Source organism: Desmodus rotundus, chromosome 2, assembly GCF_022682495.2.
Source record: "Desmodus rotundus isolate HL8 chromosome 2, HLdesRot8A.1, whole genome shotgun sequence".
NCBI classification, from domain to species: domain Eukaryota; kingdom Metazoa; phylum Chordata; class Mammalia; order Chiroptera; family Phyllostomidae; genus Desmodus; species Desmodus rotundus.
The window spans coordinates 192,115,231-192,131,997 of record NC_071388.1 but is presented as its reverse complement, the minus strand read 5'-3'; the positions used below and the strand labels follow the sequence as shown (position 1 = coordinate 192,131,997).

The 16,767-nt window shown below is 41.4% G+C and overlaps 1 protein-coding gene across 6 annotated transcripts in view; it reads left to right on the top strand.

Annotated features, from left to right (window-relative positions):
* The window catches only part of FN1 (fibronectin 1), a 67,891-nt gene that overhangs the window by 42,096 nt on the left and 9,028 nt on the right, over positions 1 to 16,767 (top strand). Inside the window, exons 25-39 of one of the 6 annotated variants that reach the window (XM_045198235.3) lie at positions 782 to 964; positions 2,981 to 3,070; positions 4,276 to 4,545; positions 5,302 to 5,418; positions 6,103 to 6,267; positions 6,787 to 6,942; positions 7,733 to 7,846; positions 8,691 to 8,960; positions 10,114 to 10,301; positions 11,381 to 11,468; positions 12,355 to 12,531; positions 13,325 to 13,414; positions 13,649 to 13,828; positions 14,933 to 15,022; positions 16,245 to 16,351. In XM_045198235.3, coding sequence (XP_045054170.1) covers positions 782 to 964; positions 2,981 to 3,070; positions 4,276 to 4,545; positions 5,302 to 5,418; positions 6,103 to 6,267; positions 6,787 to 6,942; positions 7,733 to 7,846; positions 8,691 to 8,960; positions 10,114 to 10,301; positions 11,381 to 11,468; positions 12,355 to 12,531; positions 13,325 to 13,414; positions 13,649 to 13,828; positions 14,933 to 15,022; positions 16,245 to 16,351 — 2,285 coding nt within the window. Of the gene's footprint in view, positions 1 to 781; positions 965 to 2,980; positions 3,071 to 4,275; positions 4,546 to 5,301; positions 5,419 to 6,102; positions 6,268 to 6,786; positions 6,943 to 7,732; positions 7,847 to 8,690; positions 8,961 to 10,113; positions 10,302 to 11,380; positions 11,469 to 12,354; positions 12,532 to 13,324; positions 13,415 to 13,648; positions 13,829 to 14,932; positions 15,023 to 15,890; positions 16,352 to 16,767 lie in introns of all 6 variants that reach the window. The other 5 variants (XM_045198233.3, XM_045198231.3, XM_045198234.3 and 2 more) reach the window with 5 other exon arrangements.

Here is a 16,767-nt window from a genome sequence, read left to right as displayed (position 1 = left end):
TCACTTGTAAGTAGTGTTTCCTGAATGGAATTGTAGCTCTAGTCACCTCACGTCAGGGGGAAACTTAGGACCCTTTTGTCTTTTTGTCCGTGTGCATGTGTTTCTTTGGAAAGTACTGCTATGTTTCTCTTCGCTGTGTGGCAACTTGAGCCTCTTCAGCCTGGGGTAAAATAATCTTCAGTGGTATTAACAATGTCCTTAAGATGAACATATTGGAAAGTATAGGAAAATTATGAAGATAAGTTGATGGCAGAAGGGTTAAAGGGGCCTAACAGTGCGAGGTGTAGTGTTTTATTTTTAACAGTACAATTGACCCTTAAACAACATAGGGATTGGGGCGCTGACCGCCCACACTGGAAACAAATCCATGTGTAACTTTTGACTCCCCCCAAACTTAATTACTAATAGCCTGTTGTTCACTGGAAGCCTTACTGATAACATAAACAGTCGATTAACACTCATTTTGTATGTTATACAGATTATATTCTATATTCTTACAGTGAAGTAAGCTAGAGAAGAAAATAAGAAAATCATAAAGAACAGATAATACATTTACAGAATTTATTTTTAAAGTCCACCTAGACCCTCGCAATTGAACCCTGTTTTGTTCAAGGGTCAACTATAGTTTACTCTCATTTAGACTGGATTTAGATTAGACTATTTGCATGATTAGTACTCGTTTCCTTTATGCATGAAATATTGTTTTTACATTTCCAGCTATTTTTGTTAGCTGTCACTGTAAAATGACAATAACTTAGTCTTTCCTCTTATTCGAAACCAGCTGTGCCTGCCCCCACTGACCTGCGATTCACCAACGTCGGTCCAGACACCATTCGTGTCACCTGGGCCCCACCTCCATCCATCGAGTTGACCGGCATCCTGGTGCGCTACTCACCTGTGAAAAATGAGGAAGATGTTGCGGAGTTGTCGATTTCTCCGTCAGACAATGCAGTCGTCTTAACAAGTAAGAGGTCCGATGTATCTGTTCAATAAATGCTAAGCTAGAGCATCAGGAAAGAATTCCGAGTTCTAGGGTAGGAGCAAATAAGCTCAAGACAAGTAGAACCGAACTACAAACTAAACTCCAAATCTGACCTGCAGTGCTGTAAATCCTGAAAGCTGTCATGTATGTTGTTTTCTTTATACAGTTTCAATATCTCCAGCTTTTTAAAAATCATGGTGGAAAAACACCAGCAATGAAGTTGGAAGACTTCAAACAAGTTCTTCCAAATAAGCACATAAAAATAATGTATGTCAAGAGAAATTCTGTGACTACATTTGAATGTTCAGAGAGAAAATGAAGATGAAAAATAATGTCGCCATATCTGGTTTATTCCCTCCCACCCCACCCCCAAGTGTCAGCAGGGAATCTCTTTAGCATCTGAAAACATGGAACCAGTGACTGGCTCCTCAGGATAGACCAGGATGCCCCTTTGAGGAGAGGGCCCGTTTAATTTGTACTTCAAAAAGAATCTGTTAGCAGGATTTCTCTGAAGGCTGAGGACTTAGAAAACAACTGACATTAAAATAAACAACACAACGATTTATGGAAATCGTCCCTTTCTAGTTCCTACTCGTTTGAAATAGATATCCTTTATTAAGGAAAATGTAAGTGGGCTGCAACATGGCGCTGTGTCTCCAGTCAGTGTCGCTTTTCAGTACTTTCACCAGGGGTACATAGCTCACATTTCGGTCCAGTATCCCGTGACAGTCTGAAAACCCTCTCTGTCATTCAGATACATTTCAGAGAGTGAAAGACAGCTCAGCGGATGACCAGTTTTGCTTTCTCATTTTGTGGCTGAGGGCAAGAGTATACTCATACCACCTATCAGCGGGCTGGTTGTTCTAGAGAACTCTGGAATCAGTAGTTACATCACCCAATACAGAAGCCCCTGCTTCAGGACCAATGTCTGCCCACCTTAAGTCAGACCTGGTGCATGCCCATCATATATGTTCTAAGATCTTATTCTACATCCTATTCTAGATCTCATGGTAGCCATTTCTGCCTAGAGTAGCCATCATTACCCTGTTTTACAGATGAAGCAGCTGAGGTGCCCACTGGTTAATAAAATTGCTCCTGGCCAAGCAGAAAAGGAGGAAAGTGGAGTCCAAGCACCCAGCACAGGCCTCTGCAGGAAGGCTGAAGGGGAGATGATATGGAGGGGGGTGGGGTTGAATGAATAGGTGTTCAACTGTTAGATATCTTACTCTGTAGCTTTGTTGGTTCCTCGACATGAGGGAGCATCCAGGAATGTCCATTTAAATTTTTTAAGTGTTTTGCTCTCATCTCAATGTGGCAGAACCAATCACTTTCCCTCTGGAGTATGACTCTTCCAGTAAAGGTTAATTGCTAAGACCATTGGCCATGGCCTGGGTCAACTCCTATATGGTCTTGGGCAAGTAGGTCAAAGAAGATAACTGCTTTGTGCCTCAGTTTTCTCATTTGTCAAATGGGAGCAATCATAAACCAAACTTCTGCAGGTGATAGATTTGCTCATTGTCTTGATTGTGGTGGTGGTTTCACAAGTGTATGTATGTATCAAAACCTGTCAAACTGTGCACTTGCAATATGAGGGTTTGTTATGTGGCAATAGAGCTGCTTTAAAAGTAGCCAACTACCTCACTAGGTTGTTCTGAGGAGTAAATGATAATCCACAGTGCCAGGGTCATTATTATCACATAACCTCACAGACTGTCTATTAAGTGGATGGTAGGAATGTTACTATGCTACAGCAACTCCATCTTACTGCACATCAGGCTGAGTAACACTCACACAGGAGCCTGAGGGCAAGGCTTGGAGATGCTCCAGGGCAAGGTGACCCTTCCTTAGCCCATCTCCAGGTAGCCACATTCACTGAGGTGTAAGCAGGCTAAAGGAGCATACTCTTGGATATTTTATAAGTGGAAATAGTCCCAGGGGAGTTTTTGTGTTTCCTGCTTTCAAGCACAATTTTAAAATAAGTCCCACTTGCCTCTTCAGATCTGCTGCCCGGCACGGAATACGTAGTCAGCGTCTCTAGTGTTTACGAACAGCACGAGAGCACGCCTCTCAGAGGAAGACAGAAAACAGGTGAGTCACGTTGGCCATCTGCTTATTGAGGAGCGTCCACCTACAAATTTTAAGTAACAAAAATGGAATGCTACTTCTAAAAATATATCTCCATCTATTGTGGTGGGGATGGGGGTCCTTGTGGCCTTGCCATTTCTTTCTGATCACTGGTCTTGAAAATTAAAAGACACCATATTCAACTATTACCCTGACTTTTGGTCTCTAGGATTCTACTCTTCTGTTTCCAGAGAGGACTGAAATTAGTCCAGAAACTTTGTTGTCTATTATTCAGGGATGGCAAACATTCCTTCTCATTAGGAGGTTCTGTCGAATGGCTGACCCAACACTGTCATTGTCATAAGTATTTTCCCTCTGTTGCTAAGCCAAGAAGTTTATCCCTTTTTTCTGCTTGATGGACTCTTCATTTACTATAGAAAGGAAGTTGAATTTAAGCCCATAATATGATGTCCTTTCTTAAAGATGAGTGCTTTTAATTTTCCCTTTTAAAAAGCGCAGTTTAGTATATTCATTATTTATTATAGTCCACTTACTTCCAAAAAGGAGTTGTGATATCTCAGTTTAGTTTGAGTATATTAATGAATACTGTTGGAAGTCCCAGAGAGGTTACATGATTTGATTTTGCGATAAACTCCAAATTCTTGCTGATTTTTTTCCACACTCCACTAAATTCTCCATTCATGAGGAATTACTTGCATTGTAATTTGTCCAGAATAATGTCTTAGTTTTAAAAAGTTTTATGTTTGACACCATTACCACCCTGTTGACATATCAGTTCCCTTATGAGGGTAGAAAGCTTCTTGGAGAGCCAGACAGCTTGAGTAAGAAGATCTCACTTTCAGAGATAAACTTATAGGACAGAAACATAGGATACTGAACATTGAGGCATTTAAAAAGATCATTTCCCAGGATATCTTAAACACCTATTCTTTAAATATGATCCAAAAACCTTGGATTGCTTAGCAAAAGAAAAAAGAAAAGAATGCTTGAGTTGTCCATTTTGAGCTGAGTCAGTTTATGATTTTGAAATCTATATGTGGCTTAGAATCAGTGCATCATAAGCTGAGGCTTATGGCAATGAATTGTGTTATGAAAAAACAGAAAGGTTGGATGTATGTTACTCTCCCCTAGTTTCTCACTTCCTTACCTGGCGGTGTCTTTTTCCCCCCTCTCCCTCTGTCTCTTCCTCCCCTGGATTGGCAAAACAGGTCTCGATTCCCCAACTGGCATTGACTTTTCTGATATCACTGCCAACTCTTTCACTGTCCATTGGATCGCTCCTCGGGCCACCATCACTGGCTACCGGATTCGCCACCATCCTGAGCACACAGGTGGAAGACCTCGAGAAGATCGAGTGCCCCCCACTCGGAATTCCATCACCCTCAGCAACCTCAACCCGGGCACGGAATATGTGGTCAGCATTGTTGCACTTAATGGCAGAGAGGAAAGTCCCCCATTGGTTGGCCAGCAATCAACAGGTAACTTGTTTTCCAGTTTTCGAAGAAACTCAGAGGACATTGCTAGGTGGGTTTCTTCTGTGAAATAGGTTTGTGTTGTCTGCGTCATGATCTCTTAAAAAATCCATCATGGTTATGAGACATGGAGAGGGAAGTGAGAGAATTTGTGGAGAAAAATCTCCTTCTTAGCTTATCTTAAAGAAGATACTTTTTTTCCCAAGAAATTTCTCACCTGGTTTAGGTATTTGTGCATTTGTAACAACAGCTTTATTCAAAATACAGAAAACACTCTTTCAAAGTTTCCTTAACAGCATAATTATTTTAATGTAATAATAGTTCGAAGTTCTTAGGAGACAGATGCTGAAGTACTCATTAGAAGTATTATCACAATAGCTGTACCCTAGTCTCAAATAGATTAATAAAAAGACAGAAAGAGAGAGAGAGGCAAATGTTACCAATTAGGAAATACCTTTAGGAAGGGGATATGGGTGTTCATTATATTATTTGTGTAGCTTTCCTGTTGTTCTAAGATTTTTCAAAATAAAAAGTTTAGGGAAAACCACCATTCAATGGACATAATCATTTTATCAGAGTTTGAATTGCCTCCTTAACTCCTTACCTTGAATTGTTCATAATTTTTAATTCTGCTATTTTGTATAGCTTTTACATTATTATATTTAAAAAAATCACAGACAGTTACCTGGAAAATGAACAAAGTACAAAGCTGGGCATTGTTTGAAAGTTACAGACACAAGAACTTCCCTTTGCTTTTTCCAGTTTCTGATGTTCCGAGGGACCTGGAAGTTGTTGCCACGACCCCCACCAGCATGTTGATCAGCTGGGAAGCCCCTGCTGTCACAGTGAGATATTACAGGATCACCTATGGAGAGACAGGTGCGTTCGCAAAAATGCTCTTTCACGCTCTAATCAAGTCAGATTGTGCTGGGGGGACTCTGAAAGCCCAACAGCAGCACACGATTAAAGACAGTTTGGCAAGTACAAGGCTTCAGTGGAGCCTTGCCTTTTCCGAGAAAACGTGGAAAGTAGGCATGATGTGATTGGTGGCAAAATCAAGATGAAAAGTTGTTTGTATACTCCTAGAGGGAGAAAAGGAGATTTGGGGAAGAAAGGATTGTAAATTCACTTGCATATTATCAGTGGTGAAATAATAAGTGATTTATTTGTATTTTTCCTTTTACTTTTCTGCATTTTCAAAATTTCATATGACATGAATATCTTCTATTAAAATTTTGAAGAAGGAACACAGTTCATGCAATCCTGAGTTAAGGACTTACCTTCTTCTCCCTTCTCATGTCAATCTACAACTCTGACTTTTTAAAGCTGGAATATTAAAATGTCATTAACTGTAATTTTCTCCCCATTTTTACCAACTTCAAGGTTTATCTCATGCATAAATGAATATATTCATTTCTGTTCAAGCCCCATTAATGGCACTTTTCAAAAGGGAATAAGTAAAGGTATAACTTACATGCTGCGCTCAACACCTTAATTCAGTTGCTCAGCGATTCCCAGGTATCTGTCTGTCCCTCCAATTTTAACTAACCTCTTTCCACACAGGAGGAAATAGCCCTGTGCAGGAGTTCACTGTGCCTGGGAGCAAGTCTACAGCTACCATCAGTGGCCTTAAACCTGGAGTGGACTACACCATCACTGTTTACGCTGTCACTGGCCGAGGGGACAGCCCAGCAAGCAGCAAGCCAGTTTCCATTGATTACCGAACAGGTAGTGACTCCTTGGGATGACACAGGTGTATTTACTCAGATGGTGTGTACAGTGTTCTCCCAAGGGATTTTCTTCACTGTGAAACTGACTTTCTTTTTTAAGAAGGTGAAGAGCACCCACAGCTACTTGTTTTGAGCCCGATGTACAAAGAAATACCCCCCAGGGCAGGGATTTTTGTCTGTTTCGTCAACGGATGTAGTCCACCTGCCTACAATAGAGACAGACATAGAAGGCGTTAATAAATATTTGTTAGTAAATGAATGAGTGAGCTGATAGAGTAAGAAGACAACCACCTGTTTAGAGTGTAGTTTCTTTGGGAATGTAGTAGCCATCTTGAAAGTAGGTCATGGTTTCGAGATGCTTCCCAAAAGCAATCTCTGGTTCTGCAAAAGAAGCACATGGGGGTCATTAATTATAGTCAGAGATCATCCAATATTTACCAGAACTGGAGACGAGGACATGTCCAGTCTTGTTGCAGGGACTGTGGCTTCACTGGTTTCTCCTTGCTTTTATTTGTAGAAATTGACAAGCCATCCCAGATGCAAGTGACTGATGTTCAGGACAACAGCATCAGTGTCAGGTGGCTGCCGTCGAGTTCCCCTGTTACTGGGTACAGAGTGACCACCACGCCCAAAAATGGCTTGGGACCAACAAAAACCAAAACTGCAGGTCCAGGTAAGAATTGCCAGCATCTCACATGCATTGGGGAAAACAGAGCAGGACCACACAGTATGCTTTTTAAATAAAGAGCCACCTACCTCTGAGTACCATGTGTTTTTATATCATTATGTCAAAGTTTCCCCAGTTGTGAAGCCAGGGCTCAAGGTTGTCACTCCCTCCACAGAATTTTTAGGATAAGTGCAGTTCTGTTTTTACCTGCACCGTCCTGTTTAATAGGTGTGGGCATCTTAAATTATGAGATCCATCTTTACGGTTTTGTTTACCATGCACATCAAGAAGAGAGAGGTGGCCTCACTGATTTTTAAAGATCTTTTTAGGTCTTATTTTTGTTTTTATATAAAATACTTGTGAAATTAGGATCCTAAGGCAGAATCTTTTTTTTTTTTTTTTTTCTCAAATGCAAGTGAACATTTATTTAGAAAGTCACAGAGGTGGAAAAAGTGAGGCAGCTAGACTTTGTGGGCTAAGGAAACAAATTATAGGGCAGATTACAGAGGCAAAGGAAGGGCCCTCAGAGTTTAGGGGAGGGCAGAGAGAGGGAGGGAGAGAGATCTCCGTGGAGTACTTATCCTTTAGTGTGACTTTATTCCAGTATGACAATTTGTATCAGCAATGAGCATGTTTGCCCAAGAGAAATCCATGTCTGACTCATCCATATTTTCCTGATAAATCCGCCAGTGAAGATCTAGGCCCCCACACATTTACTCCCAGAGTCTGAAAATCACTTGGCTGACCTTCCAGTGGGTGACATAGCTGCTGCATTTGCTTTTCATTTCCTCCGCAGATCAAACAGAAATGACCATCGAAGGCTTGCAGCCCACAATGGAGTATGTGGTTAGTGTCTATGCTCAGAATCAAAATGGAGAGAGTCAGCCTCTGGTCCAGACTGCGGTAACCAGTACGTAACCCGTGCGTAGTTTCCCTTTCCCAAGTCAGACTTTGTTCTTAGGCGTCCGAATGCCCTCTGCATGTCGTTTGTGATTATACATGGGGAGAGCCAGCTTGTTGGTTAGTTTGTAAGTTGAGTTGAGCCCTATATACAGACATTTTTTTTTTTTTTCTTCTCAGTGCCAAGCAATTAACATGTAGGGAAAGAAGTGTGGAACCACATAGTTAGTTGCTGTGCTTTAAATTTCTTTTGCTCAAATGGCCTCAGCAGAATCTTATTTACCAATAGCACAATCTACAAAGTATTTTCCCAGGACTGTCTTTTCTACAGCTGGATGGTAAAGTTGATTTGAAGCATTTCCTATGAAGCTATTAGGTTTGCAGCATTTGCAGGACTGTGGCTGCACCGATGTTTAGTGTAAATCCTTAAAGGGGGTAGGGTGGGGAAGAAGAGTTAAAGAAAGATTGATAGCAATGCAAATCTAACATTGAAAATCAACTTTACGACTTCCAAGGTATAGAAAATCCAGGTCTGTGAGACTAACATCACATTGCAAAAGCAAATTTTGGTAGAATATCTTAAAATTAACGCGAGTAAATCCTCTTTGTGAAGACATTTTGCAGGGTGCCTACGCTTCTCGCGTACTCCTGTTTTAATTAAGTGATGCGACATTAAATATTTTCTAAATCAAAAATACTTCAACAAGTGTCAGGTAATTTTCTGTGTAATAGTGGGTTAATTGGAATTTAATTCATCAGACAATGGTATCTGCAGAACTGCTTTGCACGTTATACAAATGCTTATTTCACAACTTGCTTTTCACATAACCTCTTACCATTAATTTGCCTAACAGACATTGATCGCCCTAAAGGACTGGCATTCACTGATGTGGATGTCGATTCCATCAAAATTGCTTGGGAAAGCCCACAGGGGCAAGTTTCCAGGTACAGGGTGACCTACTCGAGCCCTGAGGATGGAATCCATGAGCTATTCCCTGCACCTGATGGTGAAGAAGACACTGCAGAGCTGAAAGGCCTCAGGCCTGGTTCTGAGTACACAGTCAGTGTGGTTGCCTTGCACGATGATATGGAGAGCCAGCCCCTGATTGGAACCCAGTACACAGGTATATCGTTAATTGCACCACTGGGTGCTCATGGGAGCAGAGGCTTTATGCCCTGCTGAATGAATTATACTTTATCAGGCTATCGATTCCCACATAAGGGGGTTAAAAAAAAAAAAAAGGAAAGGCCCTCTTTAAGAGGAGTAGTACTAAACAATGAAGTTTAGGTGATACTTAGGTGAAGTCTAATGAACAGACATTTTGGAGTAGCTTGGCTTCTAAACCAGGCCATAAAAAGCGAGACATTTGAAGAGAAGTCTTAAACTGTGGATTATTTCCTAAGCCATGCCTCCCTGTGGCTCTACTTAACTGTGTATAAAGGAAAGACATTTGGCATCCTAGAGCTTACTCTAAAAAAGGAACCCTGAGTGGGCTGTTCATAGCAGCATGGTTCTGAGAACATGTGGGTAAGACCTTCCTTCTCTAATTAGATACCGTGTGCTCGGTGTATAATGTGCTCAAAGGATTGCGAGTCAGACACGTAGGGCAGATGCCTTCCACAATACTTTATCTGCGTGTGCTTTGTTTCTGAAGCACAGGGGAATGCTAACGACGGGTCCTCGTGACAGCATAGACCCTGGAGGTGACACTCTGTGTTATTGCTCTTTGCTTCTCTTTTCTGCTTCTGTTATGATTCAATTTTCTCATGCTGCACCACAGAGAATACTTCGAATTTAGCAGAGATGTCTGCCACGGGGTCCAAATAAAGAGAATAAAAACATAGTTCTAACGTTTGGGGTATGGAATACTCTGTGAAATGGATTTTCAAGCAAAGACAATTTATATAGGAAAAGGGCTATTGCTCATCTTTCCATATAAATGGAAAATCAATCTCAATGGCCAATAAGTCATGCTGACTTTTTAAAAAAAATTTTAAGGGAAAGCAAACACGTCTTCTAAAACCTAAATTCTCCTAGAATTCTGACCTTTACCTGTGTTTCCAGTGATTCTGAGCATTGGTGGATATGAAACATTTTTTTCAGCAAACGTTTTCTTAATTTTGCGTCCCTTCTTGTACTTCTTTGTACTGAATCTTTGATCAGGGAACCCACCTAACCAAAAACAATCACAGTCTAGTCTACTTCTTGGAATTCACTTTATTTTCCATTTCCCCATTTCCTATTCGATAACCTCTAACCAATGACCGTCTCGACAGCCATTCCTGCACCAACCAACCTGAAGTTCATTCAGGTTACACCAACGAGCCTGACTGCCCAGTGGACAGCACCCAACATTCAGCTCACTGGCTATCGGGTGCGGGTGACCCCCAAAGAGAAGACAGGACCGATGAAAGAAATCAACCTTTCTCCTGATAGCTCATCTGTGGTTGTATCAGGACTCATGGTAAGAAGTGCCCTTTGTTATTGGAATAAAGAAGTAGGCCATCTTTTACACACTTTAAGGGGGTGGAAATACAATATAATAATATATCCAATTGTATTCTTTACCCCTGCCATCAAATAATTTTATTGTAATTTTGTACCAATTTTATAAAAAATAGTTTGGGATGTCCTACAGCTTTTTTTTTTTATGATTTTATTTATTTATTTTAGGGAGAGGGGAAGGGAGGAAGAAGGAGAGGAAGAGATAGATTGTTCAGTTGCCTCTCACATGCCCCCATCTGGGGACCTGGCCCACAACCCAGGCATGTGCCCTGACTGGGTATCGAACTGGTGACCTTTCGGTTCAGACACCAGCACTCAATCCACTGAGCCACACCAGCCAGGGCTGCTCTACAGCTCTTTAAATGTATTCTTTTTATTTATTTTATTATTTGTTTTGTATTCTGTTTATTTTAAATGGTTAAGTGTGGGTGGGGGGAATTTATATGTCTACAGGCTGAATGCATACATCTGCTTTAGTTACTATGCATTTTCTGAGCTCTGTTACCTTGGCAAGGGATATTCTCCCAGTTTGTACCAACCCAGCCTGACCCTCCCTTCATTAAAGCAGCTTTGGTCCTTCTGGACCTGCATGTAAAAAACTAGCCAGGAAGTAGGAGACTGATGTACTTTTTAACATAAGCCCAATTCCAGAAGAAACTACAGAAAGAGGGTTCAGAGACAGAGCAGAGAATTCTCTTTGCCTCCCTATGATCAGAAAAATTCAGTTTTTACCTGTCAGTTCATGGAGGACAAAAACAGGCTAACACCCTTTTCCCTCACTGTGTATCCGTTTAGCATGAAGATGTAAGTTAGGGCTTACTTGAGCTTAACATCGGAAGGCGTTTTAAAATTCATGTAATTTAAATTTGTTACTGATCACCTGTTGTGTAGGAATGAAATTAATCTAGGAATTTATAGTACTGCAGGTTTTGTTAGTTTACTATTATTTTTTCTTTTATAACCATGTCGTTTTTCTAATGCTGTAGTGAAAATCCCTGGGCTTCCCATTGCTAAAGCTCACTGTGCCCCTCTTTCTAGGTGGCCACCAAATATGAAGTGAGTGTCTATGCTCTTAAGGACACGTTGACAAGCATGCCAGCTTCTGGAGTTGTCAATACTCTGGAGAGTGAGTCGTGAAACTTTTTAGTATCCAAAAACATTCTGTATAGATAAAAATTCAAGAATGGCAATGGCCTTCTGGATCACTAAGCTAACAATGGAATGACTCCAGTCTGGAAATCGATTTGCTCACCCACCATTTTGACTTAGCTCCTGTCACCTTCCATGTGCCCCTGCCCACAAAAGTGGTCTGGGGGCACATAGACGGGGTCATTTCATAGGGCTGCAGCGATGGTGTTATGGATGAAGACTCATGCCCAGTTTATGCTCCAGTTGTGGGAATTTGTTTCGGCAGAGTTAAGTTTGGGGGGGAGTCCATGCTGCTTTCTGCCGCATCTTAACAGGGCAGTAGTGGTGGACAAACGGGGGCCCAGACTCTAGTTTTCAGCCATATCAGTAACTCACGATATGCTCTTTCCGAAATCTTATAAAAAAGTGTCAAAGTTTCCTCATCTATAGAATAAGAGATGGTGTTCCATCTGTTCAGAGAAAAAATATGAAGTCTTATAAAAACCACAAAATGCTAGCAGTACATGTATATATTATCACTAGCTGGCCATAATATTCTAAACTCCTACTACACTTATATTACATTTTAATAAATTAAAAATTTTCACACTTATTGAGGGATTTGTAGGTACTATAAAAACCACCTTGGGAACCACTGGTCGTATCTGTATCAAGGGTTTTTTAGTTCTTCAAAACAAAAGGTGAATATTTTTATATTTTGAATTATTGGCAATCTTTCCTTCTGGATGCCATGGGAGAAAATCTGTACATCGTCACGTGTAGAAACGGATGTATCTGGTGTATAATAAAGAAATACTTTTCAGTACCACGCCCTGCCTCTGTGAGCCAGCCAGGCACTAATCTCTGGCTACGATCCCATGCAGATGTCAGCCCTCCCAGAAGGGCCCGTGTGACCGATGCCACTGAGACCACCATCACCATTAGCTGGAGAACCAAGACTGAGACGATCACTGGCTTCCAGGTGGAAGCCATGCCGGCAAATGGCCAGACTCCCATTCAGAGAACCATCAGTCCAGATGTCAGAAGCTACACCATCACAGGTTGGGGACCTCACGGGACTGGCCACCCTTGCTCACTGCTGCTCACCGCATGGATGAGCGTATTATTCTAGCACTTACACTGATTAACTTTATTTTCCGTGTTTTATGATAACCCAGCTCTATTCTTCAAAAGCGTATTTTCAAACCACGATCAGAAATAGTTTTGTCCTGTGAATGCCTGATTTTATCTCATGTTTGCCAGAGAAATAGCATGTTCCGTTCATCCTTTTGGTTTTTAATTAATTTACCCTTTCTTATATAAAAAAAATTGTAACATAATGGTTAAAAAGCAACTTAAAATTGTTTGATATTTTTGATATTAACATAGATTATAAAACATAATTAACTTTAAAAAAATCAAACACTAAATTCATAGAAGTCAAGTCAAATTTGTAGCCAGAGAATGTTCAGTGTCTGGGTTAATCCAGGTCTCTTTGAGGTTTAAAGTTCTGATTCCAGTTACCAATCAAAGACCATCTACCTGATAATGATGAAGAGAAAACACTCAATAGGTACTCGCCCCTCACGGTCCAAGAGGGCCACTTCTTATGTAGCGTTTCTGTGTTCTCAAATTTATTTTAGCCGGTGTCTTTGTGTGCATCAGCAATGTTCCTTTGAGATATGTTTCTCATTAACAGTTAATACCCACACCATGCTCTAATTTACTGTTCAAATGTGAACCGCTTATGTGGTCCATATAAACATGGGATAGTAGAGGAACTATGAAAATTGCAAATGAGTTTGCAGCTTCCTAATCACGATCAGATGAAAACTGTCTGTTCCCAAATCCCAGGTTTACAACCCGGCACTGACTACAAGATCTACTTGTACACTTTGAACGACAATGCCCGGAGCTCCCCTGTCATCATCGACGCCTCCACTGGTAACTATACTTTCTGCTGAAGAGATGCCACTGATTTCTGTGTGACCAGTCATGTGCACTTAAGGAACAAAAATGAGCCTGATATTTTTGACTTATAGATCATAGTGAATCGTTTTTACAGCTTACAGAACTCTCAGATTCTCTCAAGTTTGTTAATAAGGACTGGGAAAAGGGTGTGGGAGTAATTTTCTTGGTTATTCATTTTCTTAGAGACTTAATTTTGATTTCTTTTAGCCATCGATGCACCATCCAACCTGCGATTCCTGGCCACCACACCCAACTCCTTGCTGGTGTCATGGCAGCCGCCACGGGCCAGGATCACTGGTTACATCATCAAGTATGAGAAGCCTGGGTCCCCTCCCAGAGAAGTGGTCCCTCGGCCCCGCCCTGGTGTCACTGAGGCTTCTATTACTGGTATTGCTGCTTCCATGCTGCTATTTTTCCTCCTTACCCCCTGGGACACCAAGTGCTTAGCAGACCCCAGCTGTGTCTGCGATGCTGAACCACGAGAACAAGGAGCCCATCTCCGGCAGCTCTAGGAAGCCTTCTCTGTGTAGGGACTGGAGAGCTCAGTGCATCTCAAGTGGCATGAGTTCATGTAAACGAAGTAACTCCCATACTGTCCCAATGGCGTGACTAAAATCTTTCTATTTGCTGTACGTTTGCCAGATACTTGTCAGTCCGGTCCTAGAGAAAGACAATGTTCGAGGCAAACTAGCTCATTTATGCATAAGTCCCTAAAGATCAGATGATTTTGCAGGACGTGCCAGGGTTCTACCTGTCATTTCCCTTCTTGAGGCAAAGTGACTCCCAGCCACCCATGTTGGAGAGGATGCCTCGCAGGGGATTAAGGGTTGTCCATTTCAGCAGGGCATGGGCCTCTGGTATTATTTTTCTCCAAGACGTTAAATTTTCAAATAATGTGTGAGAGTATCATCTGGAGAACACAGAGATACCAGAAGGGGACACTGGTTTTTTGTTGTTTTTTTAGAAACTTTGGGGACAGGAAAATAGAATCAGCTATGGCAGGAGTTGAACTGGATAATTCCTCTGGGGACCCCACAAAGATCGCTCATTGTTCCCTGCAGTGCACTTGAACCTTTGTCTGACTTCTCACTGACCCTGTCACTGAGGGCCACCTGGTTACTAGGCCTAAGCAGACTCACGGAGATCATCTGATGCCTCCCACATGTATATCCCACTGGTGCTGCACGGTGCTGACAGACTTCTTTGGAATTCAAAAAGGCAAATAGGGTCACATGCTGAAAGAATGCCCGGGAGGATTTAGCATGCAGGTGCTTATCCAGGTGTCCGATTTGATGGTGAGATCATTGACTCGCCTAGTGGCCATCACATGCAGAATATTTGAATGTTTATGGAAGAAAATTTTACCTATCAAGGGTCCAGCAGCCTGAGGGAGAGAGAACACTTGCTCCCCAGGAGTGTCTCCTGATGAGATCAACTTCCACTTGACTAGCTGAGCCCACAAATGTAATGTGATGGTCTGTCTTTCCCCAGGTCTGGAACCAGGAACCGAGTACACAATCCAAGTCATTGCCCTTAAGAACAACCAGAAGAGTGAGCCTCTGATCGGGAGGAAAAAGACAGGTAAAGAAAGCTCACCTTCCGGGTGACGGGGAGACAGTCAAGGCAAAACTAATTAAATTACAAGTTTATTTTGCAGTGAAAAGGTTCTCCAGGTTTCGATACATTTTTCATGGAAATTTTTTTTTCCCCAACAGCATCATATATACATTATCCTCTTTGATAATAGGGACAACCTAACATAATCTGTTACTTCAGTTTTCCTTTTCCTTGAATTCAGCTTTATTTTTCTCTTAGCCAGTCAATATAAAGGTGAATTTTATTCACCTATACCTTTTGTTGAAGTTAAAAATGCTTAATATTATTTGACTTCTAAAACTTGGAGCTACAGAATGTCTTACTTTTTCATCCACTTAGTTTAATTTGAAGAAAATGCTATATTTGTGCTGTTAGAATTAAAAAAAAATAAATGTGTATATATTTTAATCTATTTTTACCATTTCAAACCATAAAAAACCATTGAACCAAACCTCTGGAATTTTCATCCTCCAGCTGCTTATATAATTAGTGTGGATTCTAGTCCTTAAAACATGATTCTCAAATGAAAAAAAAAAAGCATTTCATTTCCATTAGGCTTCATCTGAGCAGAGGCAGCTTCAATGGGGCTCAGTGGTATAAAGCTTTGTGTGTGTGTATGATAAATTCATACGAACACTTTTTTCATTCTAAACTCTAAAGAAATCTTTGATAAAAAAAGTCGTAAAGATTTCTTTCTGAAAAAAGTGTTTTGTGATCTAAGAACTGCTCATTTTCCAGGGGCTTTGATTGAATCGATAAACAATCTGTGTCGCCTGAGTTGGTAATGATTACTGCTGGTACTTCTGGGAGCTTAACACGCTTTGCTTTTTTGGCTCTAACCTCTCTTGGCTAGATGAGCTTCCCCAACTGGTAACCCTTCCACACCCCAACCTTCAAGGACCAGAGATCTTGGATGTTCCCTCCACAGCTCAAAAGACCCCTTCCATCACCAACCCTGACTATGGCACCGGTTTTCAGCTTCCTGGCACTTCGGGTCAGCAGCCCAGTGTTGGGCAACAAATGATCTTTGAGGAGCATGGTTTTAGGCGGACCACGCCTCCCACCACGGCCACCCCTGTAAGGCATAGGCCAGGACCATATCCACCGAATGTAAATGAGGAGATCCAAATTGGCCATGTCCCCAGGGGAGACGTAGACCATCACTACTACCCTCACGTTCCGGGACTCAATCCAAATGCTTCTACAGGACAAGAAGCTCTCTCTCAGACAACCATCTCTTGGACCCCGTTCCAGGAAAGCTCTGAGTATATAATTTCATGTCATCCCGTTGGCACTGATGAAGAGCCCTTACAGGTAATTAATTTTTCTTTTGACTTCTGACTGGGGGGGCCTGGAAAGGAGTAAGCTAGATAACTGAGGGGACCGAAGCTGACGTAAAGTGGCTACATATCTGGGACCTCTTAGAGAGGTGGCTTGCTTAAGCTCTTAATTTTTTTTTAATCTCAATATGGTTCTACTTTGCAGCAGGAAGCGGGGAGGAGGGGTGCGGAAAGCAGGTTACCAGAGTGTCATTAGCTTTTATTAAGCAGAAAGAATGAAATCCTTTCTATTATTCTCACCCATTTGAGGCTCCTTAGTAGTACAGACAAAGAAATGATCCTAAAAAGAGAGAGGAGTATTCTGCCTGAATTTATATTTGTGCCCAAAGGGCTAAAATGCCGCCCTATAGTTAGTCCTTGAAGAATCCCATTATCTACAATAGTTCTAAG